This window comes from Camarhynchus parvulus, chromosome 1A (assembly GCF_901933205.1).
Source record: "Camarhynchus parvulus chromosome 1A, STF_HiC, whole genome shotgun sequence".
NCBI lineage: Eukaryota > Metazoa > Chordata > Aves > Passeriformes > Thraupidae > Camarhynchus > Camarhynchus parvulus.
In genome coordinates, this window is record NC_044586.1 from 48,640,286 (window position 1) to 48,659,146 (window position 18,861).

Below are 18,861 nucleotides of genomic sequence, written 5' to 3' on the forward strand. Positions count from 1 at the left end.
TTGGAGGAGCCATTGATTTTTGAGTACTGGTCCAATAATGTGAACAATTTTGGTGCTGAAAGTGTTCAGATGGGAAGTGCAAAATTTTAGATAAAACAAGTATGTATCTCATGCAATATTTATATTAAATAACTACCATTATAGTATGGTTGTTTTTTTGTTTGTTTAAATTTTTCTAGATAAACTGTTGAAAGTAACAATAATTTCAACACTAACTGCTGTAGTGAGCTCACAGCACTTTTAGCTGCAGCCCATGTAGCATATTGGATACCTCTAAGATGACTAACTTTAAGTCTAAAAAAAGCCCCTAATTCTGCCTCTTTAGGCTCTCATTTCACCACATAATTTTCCTCTGTTTAAATAATTTTTCTTCTTTTACCTACTCATTCTCCTTACTATAGAAACTGCAGTGATTTGATGTTTGTTCATCTTTAACCATAAGACACAGTCTTTTCACCATATTTCTCTGCTGCTGTCAGAGGTACGTGGGTTGATATAATAATTAGAGACAAAATATATTGCCAAAGTTTACTTCCCTTCACTGCAAAAGTACCTACTGCCAGCAAGAAGGCGAATGTTTATTTCAGCTGAAGATTTATCACTGTGTCACAGAAACCCCTCTAAGGGAATTTATTCTTCTACTTCAGTTTGGAATGCATTTCATACACTGGAAACAGCAGCAAATTTCTCTCTCAGGTTTTCCATTTAAACTCATGGTCTCTGTTAGTCAAAACTTTTTTTATGAGATCATGGACGTGAATGTAATAAAATTTATTATTCTAAGCAAAGATCTAGAAATTTCATTTTAGCCCTATTTATTGGAATTCTTCATTTCTGATAAAATACCAACCCTACAGAATTTTTACACCATTTTTTGTCCTCAGCAATATGGAAATTTCATTTTTAAAATCAGTATCAGAGTGTATTAGTCTCCTTGGTGCCATCTTTTGCATCTTTCTGGGTTTGATTTTGGGTTTAAGTCTTCTACATAACCTCAAACGTGTTTCTTGACTATTAATTAAATTACCTTAAGAGGCCTATCAAAGAGTTTTCTTATTTGCTATCCAAACAGGGATGTGGACAGAGCTGGAATGAGCAGGAAGACCCACCCAAGCCATTTTGTTAAGCATCTTACTGCTCCACAGGAGTAAGAGATTTACCAGCCCTTCATCTTTGCACGTCTTGGAGCTGGACTGAAAATAGTATGCTGAGGTCTCTGCAATACCTTTGTGTTTCAACCATGTCAAGAACCTATACAAACTTTGCTATTTCTACTTTGTTTAAAAACAAACTTTAACTGTATAAAACCAGGTATCTTAACCCTCAGGTTAGAAATCACACTCTCAGTGCAAGTTGTACGAAATACCAGGAAACTAAAGTACAGAGGAGGCTCAGCACCCCCTGACACATCCAAGTACACTGACACATTGAAGCACTTTAAATGCAGGTCTGAAAAACCCTCTGTTGTTAGTGAAGGATTGTGTGAGTGTGGAATTTATGAAGTGATGCATATTACTATGTCCAACTGCACAGACAGAGAAAGAGAAAATGTGAGACCACAAGCCAGGCGCTGTACCAGCAGCGCAAGTCACTCCACAGCAATGCGGCAATAAATCTATAATTTGACAAGTAGGCTCCACTCACACAAATAAAAATAGAGTTAAATCCATACTTATCTGATTTTGGTGTTTTTACTGAGACTCCTAAAGAGAGTATTAGCTGGTGCTAATTGCTACTTGTTCTTCCCCGCTGATACTTGGAAAAATATCACAAGCATTTAATTTTCTCTTCTGAGCACAAAATTACTCATCCATTTGTTAATGATTGACACCAGGATGCTACACTAGAAATCATAGATTTAACTCTAACAGCTGTCTCACACAGCCCAAAAGCATGTTTATTTTTTTGTTATGACTACCATACAAAATAATATGAACACTGAAGCTTCTCCCTTTGAAAAAGGATATTGAAAGGTGCTGCACATGCAACAGAAATTTATTGTGCACCACTAAGAATTCAGCAGGGAAAAGACCATTCCTTATATGCAACACTACAACCACTATTTTTATTTATTTAGTTATTTAGTTATTTAGGTATGCCTTCTCCAGTACATAGTGAGATCTGGAATTAATGCTTGGAACCTCAAGGGAAAGAGCTTGTATTTCTATAATGCTTAGAATGGGATTTACATTGTAAACGCTTTCCCTGGAAAATATTTTTTGTTTCTCTATTTCAAAATTACTCATTTTTTTTAATGGAACAACAAGGAGCATAATTTGCTCACTCAGAACAAGCACATTAAACTGCAGCTGAAATCAAGGCATAAAGAAAGTTTGAAACAAATAATAAAAACTTTTCACAGTAGAAGCACAGACAAGTTCCACACTCAGGCAACTGAACCATGAGGTAGCCACGCGTCTGGCCTTTCATTACTATCTCACCTAATCTTCTGTGACTCTGTTCTTCCCTGTGTTACTAAGATTCCACTATTTTAAGCACAAATCTTGAGGAGAACTACAGATTCATTGTTTTACAATCCCTATTGAAGAAACACTGATACTCTGCATAAATGCTTTCTCTATTTAGCTACTATCTTGTGGACTGTCAGCTATTGAAGGAGAATGACAATGGCAATGGTTTTAACCCTGAGGTTCCAATCAAAGTGTTCCTAAAGCTACAAAATGTAGATAGGAGAAAAATAAATTGCTCTACAGAGGTGAATGACAGGAGAAAGGGAAAGTACTGTGAAAAGGGAAGTCCTGGTATAAGCATGGAAAGTCACACAATTACTTTTAAATGTCACCTTTGATTCCACCTAAGCTGAGTCTACACTCCTGTCTTTTACCCTTTATCATTTATTTCTGTCTATATGGGAACTTTGACCCTGCATACTAATAGTTTGAAATGCAGACTAACAAACCATCTCTTCAGCACTTTCCTTCCAGAAAATCTGTGTCCAGCACCTGCAACTGCACACACCAAGCAGCCCATTGCTTAACTTGTCAATGCATTGCTGAGCTACTGTCTAGTGTAGTCACTCAAAAAAAAGTAAATGTTTGGGTAACTTTTTCTTTTTCTGTGGATTCAGCAGCAAAATTAAAGGCTTTTAGGGTGATTGTTTCAAAACACTGGGAATCCCTTCCTGGAACTTTTTTTCCAAGGAACAGAAAGCTCCAAAACGTAATTTCAGCAACAGTAAGGATACAGTGTTTTGATGGATATGCTATACTGTAATGCTCCTTTATACAACTAGACTAATATGAAAGGAAAAAAAGAATAATCTGTCAGTATGCAGATTTTTTTTCAGGATCTGCTTTTGGTAAAATAACAACTGTTTTAAATAAAAGAATTAAGAGACCTCAAAATTACTGTTTATCTGAGAGCTAATAATGATCTATGCACAATCATGTATTTATTTTTAAGCATAAATAATTATTAATATATGAAAAAATTACTTGTAAAAATCACAAGAAAACTGAGTCTAGTTTTTTTTCAAACAAAAAAGTATCTAATAGAAAGCAGAAAAGCAAACCAGAATAGGGGTCCCGTGCATAATAAGCACACAAGTAAAAACACTCATTTAGGCTTCCTACACTGAAAAGAAGAAAAGTGCACTCTAACAGTACAGAATGCTATTATGACAAGTATTGTCATTACAAACATAAAACAGTATGAATAAATTATTAGTCTTGCTTTCCCATCTCACTTTCAATACAGATAACCAAGACACAAGCCAGGGTGGAAATTTTCATGGGTATGTACCTAGACTGACACTGCCAGGCACTGGCAAGCACTGGTACATATTGAGTGAACAATGCATGAGAGGCATTACCTCCTGTTTCCCACCAAGGCTCAAACCCACCTAGAGACTGATGATGGGCAAAAGGGCAAGGCGTGGTGATTTATGCTCTCGAAATTTCTATATGCATATTTATTTCACTTTTTCCTTGAAAGAGATAATTATGAATCCATCACAATACTGTTAAAAGTTGCAACTCTTATTTACTTCATGTTACTTTTTATTTCTGTGACACTTTAAACCTTCAAAATCTTGTCAAACATTGATAAACTCACAGTACTTTGATGAAGCAGGTAGATGCTGTCATGTCAGTCTAAAGATGTAGGAAAATAAATCACCAAACTAGGCTGACCTACCTGGGCCTGCAGAGTCTACCAGGAAGGAGCCAGGAATAAAATCAGAAAATGTCAGTATTCCAGCTGGCATGAGACCAATTAGTGTGTTTTATTGTGAAACCCCTTTTATTGCTCTTTCTGACTCATACTGCTCTTATCAGCTGTCCACACTACCCTGCCTTTGTTTTTGCTGTCCTCCTACTCTCAATCCACTGGTATTGCTTTCAAATAGGCACATTAACCTGTAGACTCACACCTTAAATTATGTATTTATTAAGAAATTTCAGGATCTATAAATATATTTTCTTCATCTGTTCAGTGGGCTATTCTGTATTCCAGAGGTACTGGACGTCTCAACACCTCTGAGGATCAATGCACATACTAACACAGTGACAGCAAAGAAGAGTCTGCCCATTGTGGGGTGAAAAACAGTTTTCCGAATGTCATGAGTATGTGAGATGTATAAAGTATTCTTAGCCTGAACAGGATCCAAAAGCAGAAACTTCTTTGTTTCAAATCCTTTTTCTCAAGATTTCTCTTTACCCAAAACAAAAACCCTAAACTAAACTAGGCTGTAAGATGTGTTCCAATTAAAACTCTAGATCTAATAAAATATTTTCTAATTAATTTGAATGTACCTGTGTCATACTTACAAGACATATAAGCAAATTTTTGAAAGGTCTCTCCAAATCAAGGTAAAAGAATAGGATATTTTTAAAATGTAAAATCGGACATTCAGGTCATACCAAAATTTAAGAAGAATCCAAAGGAATTGTTTTCATGTCAACTATTGCCCACAAACAACAACTGAACTTTTCCAAGATAAGACAGGTGCAGACCACTCTGAAACACAAATTTCAAATTCACTCTACTGAAGTATTCCAGGAGGGGAAGGGAGGTAAAATTTGAGGTAATCCTTATCCCACACCTATTTCTTTGACAGACCACATCCCTCTAGGAGATACTTTACAGGCTGCCCTTGCCTTCAGCTTGACCCAGCCAGAGACGAAGTAGATATATTAGAATAAGGCTTATCCTGATCAAAACCATTTTGCTTATAAGCAAGATTTAATTAGCTTTGGCTTCACCATGCTATTTATAGCCAAAGACCTTCCAGGTTTAAGCAGGATCACACATCTGCATTTGCTTTAGCACGATGTTATAGAAAGCTTATACCTGTCTGCAAGATATTAGTTGCATTTGTTGTTGGTCAGGTGGGAATGAGAATGGAAACAGATACAACTTGTGCATTAAGCAGTGTGTAAACAGTCTTCCTCCAAGCTCTGATTGTTATAGTGAAAGGCATGGGTGGGACATGCATCTTCAAACCCAAAGACTTCCAAAATGCACTGTGAAATAAAACTGGTATCAGTCTTGCAAGAGATATGTAACATAATACTACATTTTAAAAGAAGAAAGATAAATAACTGTTCTTTCTGGCAGTGCCTCTGGATGGGAAGGGTTAATACTCTCTCTATATGCTATATGTTATATATAGGGTATATATATTATATACCCTAATATATGCCTTGGTGACATAAGAATTATGTTTATAGTTAACTATCCAGATAGAGCAGAGAATACAACCAACCTTAATTATCTCCTTTCATCCCAATTTCTTCCATGCTATGCTTCTTTATCTGAAAACGGAATATTCCCTTCTAACAAAAGTGGCTTTCACAAATCCCTCCAACAGAACAGACTTAGACTATTTTGGGAGTTAATCATAGAATCACCATAGAATTTAGGCTGAAAGGAACCTCTGGAGGTCACCTAGTTCAAACCCTGTGCAGAGCAAGAACAGTTAAAATTAGGTTGCCCAGGTTATTATCCAGTGGAGTTTCAAATGTATTTTAATATTAAATGTCCTTATATAATTCACATTTCTCTGCAATAAGAGAGAGGAAAAATTTCTTCTACAATATAAAACAGTAATCAATGGCAGATCACAAAACCAAGGCCCCAAGTGAAACTTGGTGAAACTCTTTTATGTGAAACCTTTCTAGCATTAATCCAGAAGATGCACTGGGATAAATGTGTATTCTTTTTCTTCTCCATAATTTCCTTTGCAGAACCAAGGAAACATCAGATACTTTTCTACTGTTAATTTCTTTTTTCCCCTCTTAACAGCTGGATAACAAACATATACGGTATTTAATCAATGCACCCAATTTTTTGAAAGATTGTTTCTTCACTGTATTCTGTGAATTGCTCCAAAAAGAAACGCATACTGATACGTGACAAGATGAACACAACGATGGAATTTTTACTTTAGAGATATAAAGGTGAATTTTAGAGAAAATTATAACAACCCTTACACAACTCAGTCAAGCCTAGCTTATGAAAGCAGACACACTTTGTTTCCTGCCATGATTCCCACTATTCCCCTTAAAATTCCAAAATACTATTAAAGGATCATCTCATCTTCACCAAGTTTTCAGCATTGCATACATCAGCACAATTATGTCTCCCAAACTTAAGCCTGTGAAGTGATATTACTAAAAATACACAGATGTTCTCTAACAAATAATCTTGCTTTTGTAAATGTTGCCTTAAATGTATTTACGACTTAAAGAAAATAACTCTCTATGCTAAAATTAGGATGAGCTACTTTGTAGGTGATCTGTGAGATCAACACTGGATTTTGCAGCACCTAGCTGCAAGTAGAAATCTTTGAGAGGTAATAAACAGTCAGAAGAACAGGTGAAAGTAAAAAACCCTGATCAAGAAGCTAAACCCTAAAGAAAATTTATCCTCAGAAGATACAAGAGGAAGCATATGAACAGAAGCATATGAACAGAAAGCTAAGCACAGTTGTATCACGTACTATGTAAATGCAGTCTTAGTAGTCCCACATAAAAAATCCCATGCTCAAATATACCCATTTCAATAAAGAAAGCACCCAAACAAAGAACAGAAAACCCTGTAAACACTCTAAGGAGAATTAGTCAGCTTGCCAGCAACAGAAGAGTTTGATTACTGCCTCTCTGATCAGCCAAAACTTGTGTTTCTGTCCCACCTTTCTTCCTATGTATATTCTCCCATTTTCTATTTAAGAATCCAAGCAGTATGAGGCAAGTAAAACTTCTTCATTTTACCTTTTCTCTTGTGCAAAAGCAGGAACATGAATTCCTACACATGAAAACAATATGAGGAATGACTGCAGAAAACAAACAGTATAATTAAAGTATTACTGAATGAAACAAACTTAATTTATGCACTTGTATCAGACAGAGAGCAGGAGCATGTGGGAAAAGAGGAGTAGGTGTGCTTTCTCTTTCTTTACACACTGTATATCTGTGTTGTCAACCACAAGCTAGGTGACAGTTTTAAGTGTTACTGTCCCCTTGTTTCCCTTAATCAAAAATAAAAAACTATAAAGATGCAGGGACTACGATGAAGATGAAGAAAGAAAACTTCCTGATGTTTGGAACAAGACTATCTAACATTATAAATGTTGTTTATCCTTTCTCCCTTCAGAAATGTCATCTTAGGCCACATTCTCAAAACATCATATTAAAAAAAGTACTATTTTTTATGAGTGAGCATGTCATTTAAGAAAGTCTGAAATTTTATAAATTAGGTATTTTTCTCCATTTTTTTAACTGCTCTATGGAAGGCTTTCTATGCAATCTTTAGCTAATGTATGCACAAGTTCTCATACTTCAAATACTTTATGGAATTAATGATGGTAGAATATGGCATAAAAACTTTGTGAGCAGCATTTACTTTATTTGTGCAGTACTGACTGAGGTTCCCTTCCCCCTCTAGTCAGATTTAATCATGCATTCTTCACATACTTCTAACATATAATAGCCCTTTTAATAAGATTCTACAATGACTGGCAGTAAAACATGATCATCTTATTGGTTTTGTTCACATGAAGAATAAATATGCTGTCTCTATTCAAGTTTTCTCACCATCAAGATATGATCTTTTCTGATTGCATAAGCATGTGACAAGAAAATGTCACGTGTAGTACTAAATGACAGTATGTTCCCTTTTTTTTTATTTTTAGGCATGATTTTACATGCCTAACACATGACACTTTCAAGAAGAATCACATTATTTAATATTCAGAATGAATAAAAATCAAGGATAAGAAAGAAATTTGGATACCAGACTCCACAAGACTAAAAACAAGACAACTTCAGTAACATTTGAAAAATGAAATTAGCACTGGATTTCTGCAGATGACCCCCTGTGGCATCACAACAAAGTTACGCAAAGCTTCACACAACTAAAAGGGCCCTCTGAGGGCTCTGCTGACTGATCTCTGGTAGAAAAGGTCACAGGCTATGTTGGAGGGATTTTCAGCAGGGCTAAAAGGCAGGAAACAGTCGGAAGGAATGAAGAAATATTTCACAGGCAGTTATAAAAATTTTATTGGGTTTGCATCTGAAGCTGTGTAACTGATCTGCTTGTAAAGCTGTCCAAGACATAAGCTCAGTAAAACGACATCATTTGCATTTGCAATTTAGAATGCATTTGCATTTTAGAATGGCCATTAGTTACTCAGTAAGATACATACAAGCAGTACTTCATTTAGGTTGCTAAAGAAGAAAATGAAGCACTTAAACATAAACTTACAAAGTTATTATTCAAGGAGAGAAAGCAGGAGTTAAACACATTAAAGAACCAGAAAATATTTACTACTGATGAAAACTGAAAGCCCCTTCCAGGTACTGTAATTAGGCATCTTCCCTTTATGAATGAATGTTGTTTCTTGTTTTTGTATTACTCTTAAAATGGCACTCAGGGATTTAGAGGAATACTTATATATATGTATAAAAATACTTGAGAAAATATTCAGCATTTGGAATTGTGGATAAACTGTGAATTAAGTGTGCACTTGACTCATGTTTCCATTTATCTCTCCTCTAAGATCACACTGGCTTCCAGTGGCATTTTGAAACATTCATCTGAGTATCTTATTTTCTCCTTTTCACTGTAAAAGCTTTGAGTTGTGAGTAGTAGCATTGCGCTGCATATAGAGATGTTTCAAAGGTGAAAAAAATAGGCATAGATAATTCTTTATACTGTTTTTTTTTCTTTCCACAAGTGTAGCTACCAGTTCAAAATGACAAACTGACTACAGAAAGTTATCTCCTGCCAGCAGTCCCCATAGCAGGCTGGTGGTAATCATTCACTTTTCATCACTGTCTCATTCTATGCTTAGTATGAGAGTTTTGGTCCCCTTTTCTAGCTGCACATCCTACTTAAAATCTGAAGTTACGATCTCCTCCAGCCTCACTGATACTTCTCCTTCATATCAGAAAGACAATACCAAAAATTATACCAGTAAAAGCCAGCTCCAGCAGCAGGCAGAGCATGCAGGCAGTAGCCTCAGGCACCTGACAGCTGTTTTTTCTGTATCAGGGAAGAGAAGGTCTGGCTGTGCTTGCCCACCAGTGCTCTTCCACCAGTGTAATTTCTGATTAAACTCTGCTAAACCCTCTTGGCTGCCTCCACCACCAATCAATAAAAGCAATATTGCTACTGCCAAAAAAACCTGATTTGGCTCTAACAGAAAAACTAAACTATGGAAGAAAGCATGTCCCTTTACATAGGCAGCTTCCTCCATCTTCTTAATGTTTGCTCGTAATTTGCTAATTTCATGCTTGTCTAATTTAATATCCTCCCCCATTGCCTCAAACGAGGTCTCTATCTGTGCTCAAAAGCTAAGTCTCTAAATACTCATAATCATACTGCATGCCAATGTCTCCTAATCACTCTTGCCAGAAATGGATAAGAAGACAACTCAGAGCAGCACAAGAACTAGATACTTTTCAGAGCTCTATAATCCTTGCCCCTTTAAGTTACACTATTTTACAGGTTAGCAGGTCAACAGCACCACTAACTCCCATTTCTGTGCTTCCAAACTACAGTTCAGGGAATTTCTCAAAAATTCATCTTCTAAAAATGCATAATTTTTGGCAAACAAATCCATATGACTTTGGTTTGTATGATATCACTTAGATGGAATAGCCCATAATCTGTCTCTCTCCCATATTCAATCAACTCATACCTTTTGAGCCTGAAGTTCATTAAATCAGTTTACAAGCCTGGAGCAGGTTCTAACATTACACCTTCTCCTCGAAACACATCAGTTCTTGTATTAACTCCATCTTTTCTGGAACTTCCTTTTTATAAAGCTTCCACATTCATAAGCAGGAAAATCAATTAACCTCTTGGTAATTTTTACTTGATGAATCTATATACCTCTGATTGATTTTACAAACTTTACCTTAACCTGCAGCATGAAATAAGTAAGGCATGAAGTCATTGTGAGCCATCCCTATCATGTCCTGTTCACCATATCTGGAAATAGCTAGAGAAAACAAAACCCTTAACCTCCTCAGACTGTTTTCTGAAAGGAAGATAAACATGTCCAAAATTCAAAAGCTTGTGTATTCTAGGTGATTTAAAGACTCATACCAATGACATCAGAGGTTAACCAAGCATTTAAAACAGACCTGAACTAGTTCAATGGTTAGGAAAAAGAGCAATACACCATGAGAAGAAACAAGAACCTTGGCTGTGCCAGCAGGCAAAGACTGTGGGCACATGCTGCAGGGAACCATTTGAGAGCAACTGCAAGAAAAAGGACAGTTTGGAGATGTGCCCTCCATAAAAAATCCTAGTGGGTCTCATGGGACCCTGAACCACCAGAAAACACTCCAAAAGGTCAAAAAATTAGCAGATGATGTTGAATACCCACTTAAGACCTTGCTTCAATGTGTACATCTGTGTGTCTTTTTTATTTTTGCACCCTTTAGAAGGCCCTCGCAGTACATGGAAATGATAAGAATAAGCATTCCAATACCCTGGAGAAGGAACACAGCCAGGGACTGTGACAAACGAATTTTACATCTTGTCCCACATACTTAGTGCTCTGCAAAGCTGTTTGAATATGCTGCTGGCTTATTTGCCAAGGAAAGTTGCCACAGCTAGAATAAAGTCCAACAAATTAGATCTCCTTCTACTCCCAACTCTAGAAGAGACAGATAAAACTGGGTTTCTAATTTTGTCAAAAAAATTCTGTCTTTGTGGTCCAAATGGAATAGAAACTACCATCCCAATTCTGCAGAAGATGTTTTATCAGATACTGTAACAACTGCAATTTTTAAATTGTCTTTCACATAGCACACTATGGTGCCAGGAAAACCCCAACATACTGTCTGGAAAGTTATCTACAAAAGATTCTAAGTGACATTTTAACAGAGTGAAAAGTGCCTGAAGACAGCGTGTAGGTCAAACAAATCAACCAATTTAATTTCTTACTCCCTGCTACACTAACTGGTTCAACTACAGATGGCATGATGTTATCCCCCTCCAAGTCAGTTTGCTGACCCGCTCCATCAAAAATTAATTGAAAGAACTGGATCCTATAATTTAAAATGAAATAGGCTCAGCAGGTGAGCAAGCTTTGTCAAGATTGATTACTGAGTATTGATTTCCCTCCAATTGTACAAGTTACACTCCACAAGGCCACCTGCACATTAACCTAGAATACATAAAATCACCTCAGGCTAACATCTATCAAGAGGTTTGTATTTTTGGAGGATGCAGTCTCTAGTTCTTTTCCTCACCTGTACATTCAATGGCTTTCATTTGGACAGCATCCACACTTTGAACTTGCTTCACCCTAAATAAGTATTATTTGTATTTTGAGTTCTCAGAAAGAATTCAAGATAACTACTCAGGAAAAAAATCCCATAACCTAGCACTAAGCTAATTGTAAAAATTGTAAAGAAAACCAGACAAGTTCTCCCATGACAGGAAAGAGCTATTGATGCAGCAACAGCAGAGTGGCTTACTGTGGCCTGGAAGCTTCTGCTTGGTCTGTCTGAAGCTTTTCTCCCCCTTCCACTTCCATGGTGCAGTAGACAATCCGATTGGGAGCAACTGACTTTAAACCTTGTACTTCCATTATAACAATCTGAGGAAAAGAGAGCAAATAGTTTATCCTTCAGAAAAACTACACAGCACAATTACCGCAGTACTAAGCTCTGTGAAGATTAAAAAAAAAAAAAAAAATAGAAAAAATATCCCCAAAATCCCAAAGTCGACTCACTCAAATCTTAAGACAGAGGAGAGTTTTGATTTTATCTTCTTTTTCCACTTCATCTAAAAGGAATTGTAATTTTTGTTCTGTTTGTACTTGGGCAGTGACCAAAAACTTACTCCAATCATAATTTAAATGCCAATAGCACAATTTGAGACTCAAGACTGAACATAATTCTAAATCTTTATACGTGAGAAACTGTATCTTTTAAACAGTCTGATGGTAAACAAGTAACTACATTGATCATATCTAGACAGGTAAATTATGGTGCGGTGTCTCTGGAGGTTGCAACCCTTGAACCTCAGAAGGGATTTAGTGTTGTGCTGAGCAAGAGGCAGGTCAGAGTACTGGTATCAGTTCCTGTAAGATTTTCCCCACTACGCACATCCTTTCCTTCTCCCAGTGCAGTACTTGCAGTCAGGTTCACTATGCATATGGGGAAGAGGGAGAAGAGAAACAGAAAAAGCCACCACTACCAGCTGTGCCCTGCAAGTTTTCCTCACCAGGGAAATTTTCAGCTTGGCAGATCCTGTAGATTTTCACCTCCTCTAGACTACTCTATACCAGCTCAGAAAAGCCAAACGCAGCTCTACTTTAAATGCTCTCTGCCTTTTATAAGTCTTGTCATAGTGTGAAATTGTTGGAATTTTTGCATTTCAGATGTTTCTAATTCAGAAGATTTGAAAACACAGTCAGGTTCCCCTGGTTTCTTTGGAAAAGCTGCTTTTCTTGACAGTTCCCTTTGGGCCCATGAAAAGAAACTTGGAAAAATGTACTCTATCAGCAGAAACTGCCCTCAAACTGAACCTTAAATGTAAACCAACATTTGTTTAATTTGTTTTAAAGGTGCCAGAAGTAATGACCACTTTTGGTCTCATTATAGGCAATAGGCTTCTTAGGTCAGCAAGCAACTACTAAAATATGTTGCTACTAAAGTTCTTTGCACGTGTGCCATTTTGTTCCAATTCCAGTAAATTAAACCAGACTTTACCCCCAGCCCCCCAGCTATAAAATTCTTTTTTCTTTAAATATCCCAGAATGTTAGTAATAGGTACATGTCTTGCAAAATTGCCAGTTTGTAAATATTAGTGAGACAACAGTCATTGATCATTTAGACCATTTTTATACTACCCATAAATAGTCAATACTGCCTATTATGGTTCATAAATAATAACAGCAATCCAGGGAGGATGATCAAGTCATCCCTCTTTTCTATCTATTGTTCAGGAATTTAAGCAGTTAGACGGCTCTAAAGATCCTTCTAGGTAATACTGCCTATGTGGTCTTTCCACATAGCAAATATATGTCCTTGCTGAATACTGACTCCATGTTTATTCATTTTTATGTTGATAATTCTTTTCCTGAGTTTCCAACATAACTGCACAGTACACTTTTCTTTGGTAACAATTCTGGATTCCAGCACTGAAAAAAAGTTGCATTTCATTCCTTCCAAAGGAAACTATCACTAGTGGATGTATTAGCTCATTAGCTGATAAACAACTTCCTAAATGCCTGTCTACTTTTGAAACTGTCTAACAGCTGAAGAATATAAATAAGTCTCCTACTACTATGGTTTTTTTTTTCATTTTGTTCTAAATTTTTACAAACAGGATATTTAAGGAAATATTCAAATAGTAAAAACAGTGGCTGTTGCTCGCAGTCATGCTCAGGAATGTCTATGACCTTAGTCAGTAAGGTCTACTCCCACTAGAACACTGTTAATATTACTAACAAGTTCTACTATTTATAATAACAATGCACAGTGACAGCAAGAACTCCACCCACTTTACTCAGCATCTAGAAATTTTGGGGTTCTTCCACTCTGTCCTACATGATGTAGATTTCCTATTCATTCATGTGCTAGTTCAGCAGCCCTCAATGGGGATTCTGCTGGCTGCCCTACAACTGAGTCCCAACAAAAGGTGTGACACAGATATGTTTATGTGCTATTCAAAAGATGTGAAATTGTGTACATTTGAGCTCACATTTTCAAAGAAGGAAGTACTCTGTCTTCTAGGAAATGCGATCAGCATTTCTTATTTGGCCATTTGCATAGAAAAAGATCACATCTTTCATATTTCAGTCTTCATTAATATCAATTCAACTGTTTCCTTTTGCCCTTATACCTTCTGAGATTTTGCTTCTCAAGAGCAAAAGATGCACACACTGTTTGGCAAGAGAGTCAACTCATGTGGTTACTGTTGTGTCTAAAATGAAAATCTGCCCTACTAAAAACTATCTCATGTAAAGTAATACTTTAATTCTTTGCCTTGCATGGGATGAACTGTAGATTAGTTATCTTGCAGCAAATCTCTTCATTGCTAATGGGGAAAAAGGAAAAAATACTTACTTCACCAGACCTAATAGTCTACATATCTGGTGGAAGAGCAGAGGGGCTATACACAAAGCAAAGCTGATATAAATTTACCAGAAGTTATATCTCCTGTAATTTCTCATTTCATGATTGTTTCAAACTTTTATGGTGCTTTTGCCCTAAATACCACATCATTTCTAGGACATAACAGTTCTCTCTAGAGGGACAGAGAAGGATTTTCTTCCTCTTACATCTATCACCAAGCACACTTTCTTGAAGACCAGAAATATTATTGCCAAACTTTTTATGGTACTTTTTAGATTATTCAGAACTACTCTTGTAAATGCTATTTATGGACCATTCCAGGCTTGGTATTCCCCTTGAGGCAGACATGGCACATGTGATGGAGGCACACAGGATTCAGCACAGGAGTTATAAATACTTCATCTTCTCATATCCTTCAACACTAAAGACTGCACTCCAGTTTTACACGCTTGATGAACTAAAACTTTTAGGCATATAGAATGATGGATCTTACTATTCTCTGAAAGCTGATAGTTGGGCTTTTACATTATTAGTTAGCAATATTAAAATTGCATATAGTGGGATAAGTAATTTCTCTTTTATACAAATAACTGAAACTTCATTGTCCATATTTGATGTTTTTTATTCTATATCTTTAATGATGACATGGAAAAAATTGTCTGACTTTTCAATACATGAAAAAAACCAGATGCTCGTTTCACTTGAGAAAATAAATATTTAAAAGATAAACTATTTTAATTTCTTTTGAACTCTTTAAGAATCAAAATATTTATTGTGTAACCTTTCCTGCTGTCTTGAACAAAATAGAGGCACTTCAAGTGCATCAAGTATGGCACCTTCTGACCATCAAATACACAATGCACACTGTGGTAATGTTTTGATTCTACTCATATTGAAAGCAAAACAAACATTTCTTAGTATGCACATTTGCAGAATTGGACCTGAGTTATGAGGCCGGGCTGAAGGGGGCTTTAATCCATCACATCTAGTGGAAGGTGACTATGGCAGGGGCATTGGAACTAGATGATCTTTAAGGTCCCTTCTAACCCAAACCATGCTATGATTCTATTCTGTCATCAGAATTGTTTAATCACCAAATGTATTTGTGGCTTCCTCTTGAAGTAAATTGAAATCTATACAGATTAGGACTGCATTCCTACAGGCCAGACTTCCTGCATAATCTCAGAAAAAAACATTTTTTTGAGGAAAATGCAGAAACTTATAAAAAACTGCTATGATCACCAGTAAAGAAAAACCACTGTGTTTTATCTAAATGCTTCTAGTGAGAAAACTCTATTCATTTATAAAATTCCAGGAAGGCATTCCTGATAATACCAGTGTTTCATTTTAACATTTAAAATTATACTTGGCTATTTAATAAGCTGGAATTCATTTAAAGTTACATTTCGGTGGGAGATTCAACTTCCCACACTACTGTGTGGGCCCAAATGCAACTACCACTGCAAGAGGAAAATGCATCATCCAGCTGTATTCTGAATCCTAATTACCAAAGATATAGAGCATAATTAACTTCTTTAACATAACATTCTAAAATTACCAAGGAAGGACTAATAAAAAAAGAGTATCACGACAGATATTCTAGCAATTTAAAGCATCAACAAGTTTCCTGTGAAATTTGTGATTACCTCTAATGTGAAGGAGAGAACCACATCAGACTTTGAGAGCTGAACTTCATTTTCATCTCCTATGTCCAAGAATGCAGAATTCTGTGACCGTTTTAACTTCTGCAGTTTGAATTCTGGCCCACCTTTAGACACTGGCAGACTTTCCAAATTTGCCATCAGCAAATTCACTGAAGACCGCAACTCTTCTATGTACATGTTCTCCATTTCCCTTGTTACAAATTTTGGGAATTTTCTTTCCTTGGAAAATAAATGTTAAAAGTTAGGGTAAAAAGAAATTTCCCACATTATAGATCATATTAATTTACCAACTTGCTTTCTGTTAAGAGACAATAAATAAGAATATAAGTCATAATTTCAGTGTCTTCAAAATAGTGATGGAAAGGAGAAACCTGTCCCATAAATACAGTACAGGTAATTTTCAAAAGAAGAAATAAAATAAAAATGGATCCTTGCACATCTCCCTGAATCATTTAACCATAAATCCCAGCTGAAGAACCACACATTAGGTACTTCCACTTACAGGTGTTTTAAGCATAGTAATTAATAAAATGCCTTTAATGCTACCTCCAATATTTTATAAACTGACACTTATAAAAGGATCTGTCCACTAGCAGTTTTTTTACTTCATCTATTTCCCATGCTACCAATAATAAGTCAATCACATTCACGCTTCTAATGTAAAGCTAATAAACTACAACGATGACAAGAAATTCCTATCATTGTTTACCTTTATTTTTAATAATGGGTCATTCATTTTGAAAGTAACATTTACTCACAATGCACTGGTTTATTTTAAATAATAATCTCTCTCTTAAACATTAGAGATAACAATGATAAAGTTTTTCCTCTGTAGAAGTTAGACAATAGTATTTAAATATTGTGTTTATAACAATAATCACAAAAAACCATATGTACATGTGTAGTGCATATATGAACTCATACACAGCTAATTTTATGCACAGTTTCTCCAAATATTGAATACTGGAATCTTAGGAGAGTAATGAGAAACAAACACTAATCCCAACATACTGTCTGCAAAGACAGGCACCTTGCTCCTAAACTGGACAATTTTTATTGTTTTATGTTATAAGGCCCATCATAAAATTTTTTATATTAAAACCTTTACTTTTTTTCGTTTCAATAACAAAGACCAAGCAAGTCGACTGTGACCAAGAAGTCCTGCAGCAAGTCGTGTGGACCGGCTCACCACACCATGACAGAGCCAGTAAATGACATATTAAAAAAACCCTAAAAATAAAAACAAGTAATTCACAGTTAGAGACTAAAAACACAGGCCAAGGCTCAGGGTTGTCTAGCAAAAAACTCCAAACCCTTAGCAGCGTTTTTTAAAACTGTACTCTATCCTGTGAGGATCATTCAGATAATAATATGCCCACAGAGAAGACAAATAAAACAGACTGTTACTGTGTTCTTAAAAGATCTATCCTCTCGCTAAGATGCTTTTCCCATCCAAAATACAAAAATGAGGAAAATTGGACTTGCTGTTGGAGGAAAATTGGACTTGCTGTTGAAGGAAATGGCGGGTCACACAGGATATGCCTTTCCAAAACCAGGTTTTGCTTTCTCTCTACCCCAGTTGTCAGACATTCTTCAGAGCAGAAAGAAATGCATCTGCAAGACTGTTTTCAAACAATCTTCTGCTTAATTTTAGAATAAGAAACAGGAAACACACTTTATGGATCATCCCACTCCATCTCGTCTGGAGATATGCTTTTGGTACAGGAAAGCAATCACTTACCCTTGCCATTTGTTCTGCCAGTTGCAGTCGTCCATCTAGTTCACGTCTTATCTGGGCTGCTTGCTCATCTCCATTATCCAGCTTGGAAAGAGAACAAAAATAAATCCAACTGTGAGAAATGCACTGTATTTTAAATTTATAGCAAGCCATGTAGCTAAAAAACAAGAGAAATTAATTTTTATCTAAAAATCAGTGAAACGCTAAGCAAATACACAGCTTTGAGGCTCACCAAGATGAAAGAAACATAATGGCCACTGTATAGTCAGAGCAGTCAGGGTTTCTGAAGGGTAACCAGTGCTCTCTTGCATTTTTAATATTCAGGCTATACAGAAGAGGTATTATTTCTTTATAAAAATAGCAGCTAAAATAATTTCTCCATGAATCAGAAAACTGGAATGACAGATTGGCTTAGAAAATGTTTGCAAGGAAATTACCCCTTTGGTGCCATGAGTTCCTGTATAGACATATATAGATATATGGAATAAAACTGTGTGACTATGCCTCCTAAGAATGGTATTATTTCACTCACAAAGCTCCTTTCTCCCAGTATTGTCTAACTGCTCACACCAAGGCATATCCAATTTGTGAACTTCCAATACTTTCATACCTACAGAATAGTCAGGATGAAATATCTGACTTCTATCAGGGAGGCAAAGGGGAAGGACACATCTCTTCACCTCAACAGAACAGCTGAGTCTCACCAGTAATGAGACTGCCCAACCCATTTTTCACCTGTTTACTTTTTAAGGGCAGTGGAGAGGAGGTGAAGTGGGGCTCCAGCTCAATGCATGGACCTGCACAGCTGGTTAAGAGAAAAAAGAGTGACACATCTTGGCATCTCACCTGAATAATTGCCAAACAAGGACAAAGTTGTTATAGGGGCTCTCTCTGTCCC

At 36.3% G+C, this 18,861-nt stretch overlaps 1 protein-coding gene across 8 annotated transcripts in view; it reads right to left on the reverse strand.

The window, feature by feature from the left end:
• CADPS2 (calcium dependent secretion activator 2) overlaps positions 1-18,861 on the reverse strand; it is a 280,917-nt gene that overhangs the window by 147,830 nt on the left and 114,226 nt on the right. For all 8 annotated transcript variants that reach the window (XM_030960018.1, XM_030960017.1, XM_030960022.1 and 5 more), the window contains exons 4-6: positions 17,967-18,047; positions 16,208-16,444; positions 11,955-12,076 (exon numbers count right to left, since the gene is read on the reverse strand). In XM_030960018.1, the coding sequence (XP_030815878.1) occupies positions 11,955-12,076; positions 16,208-16,444; positions 17,967-18,047 (440 nt within the window). The remainder of the gene's footprint in view (positions 1-11,954; positions 12,077-16,207; positions 16,445-17,966; positions 18,048-18,861) is intronic.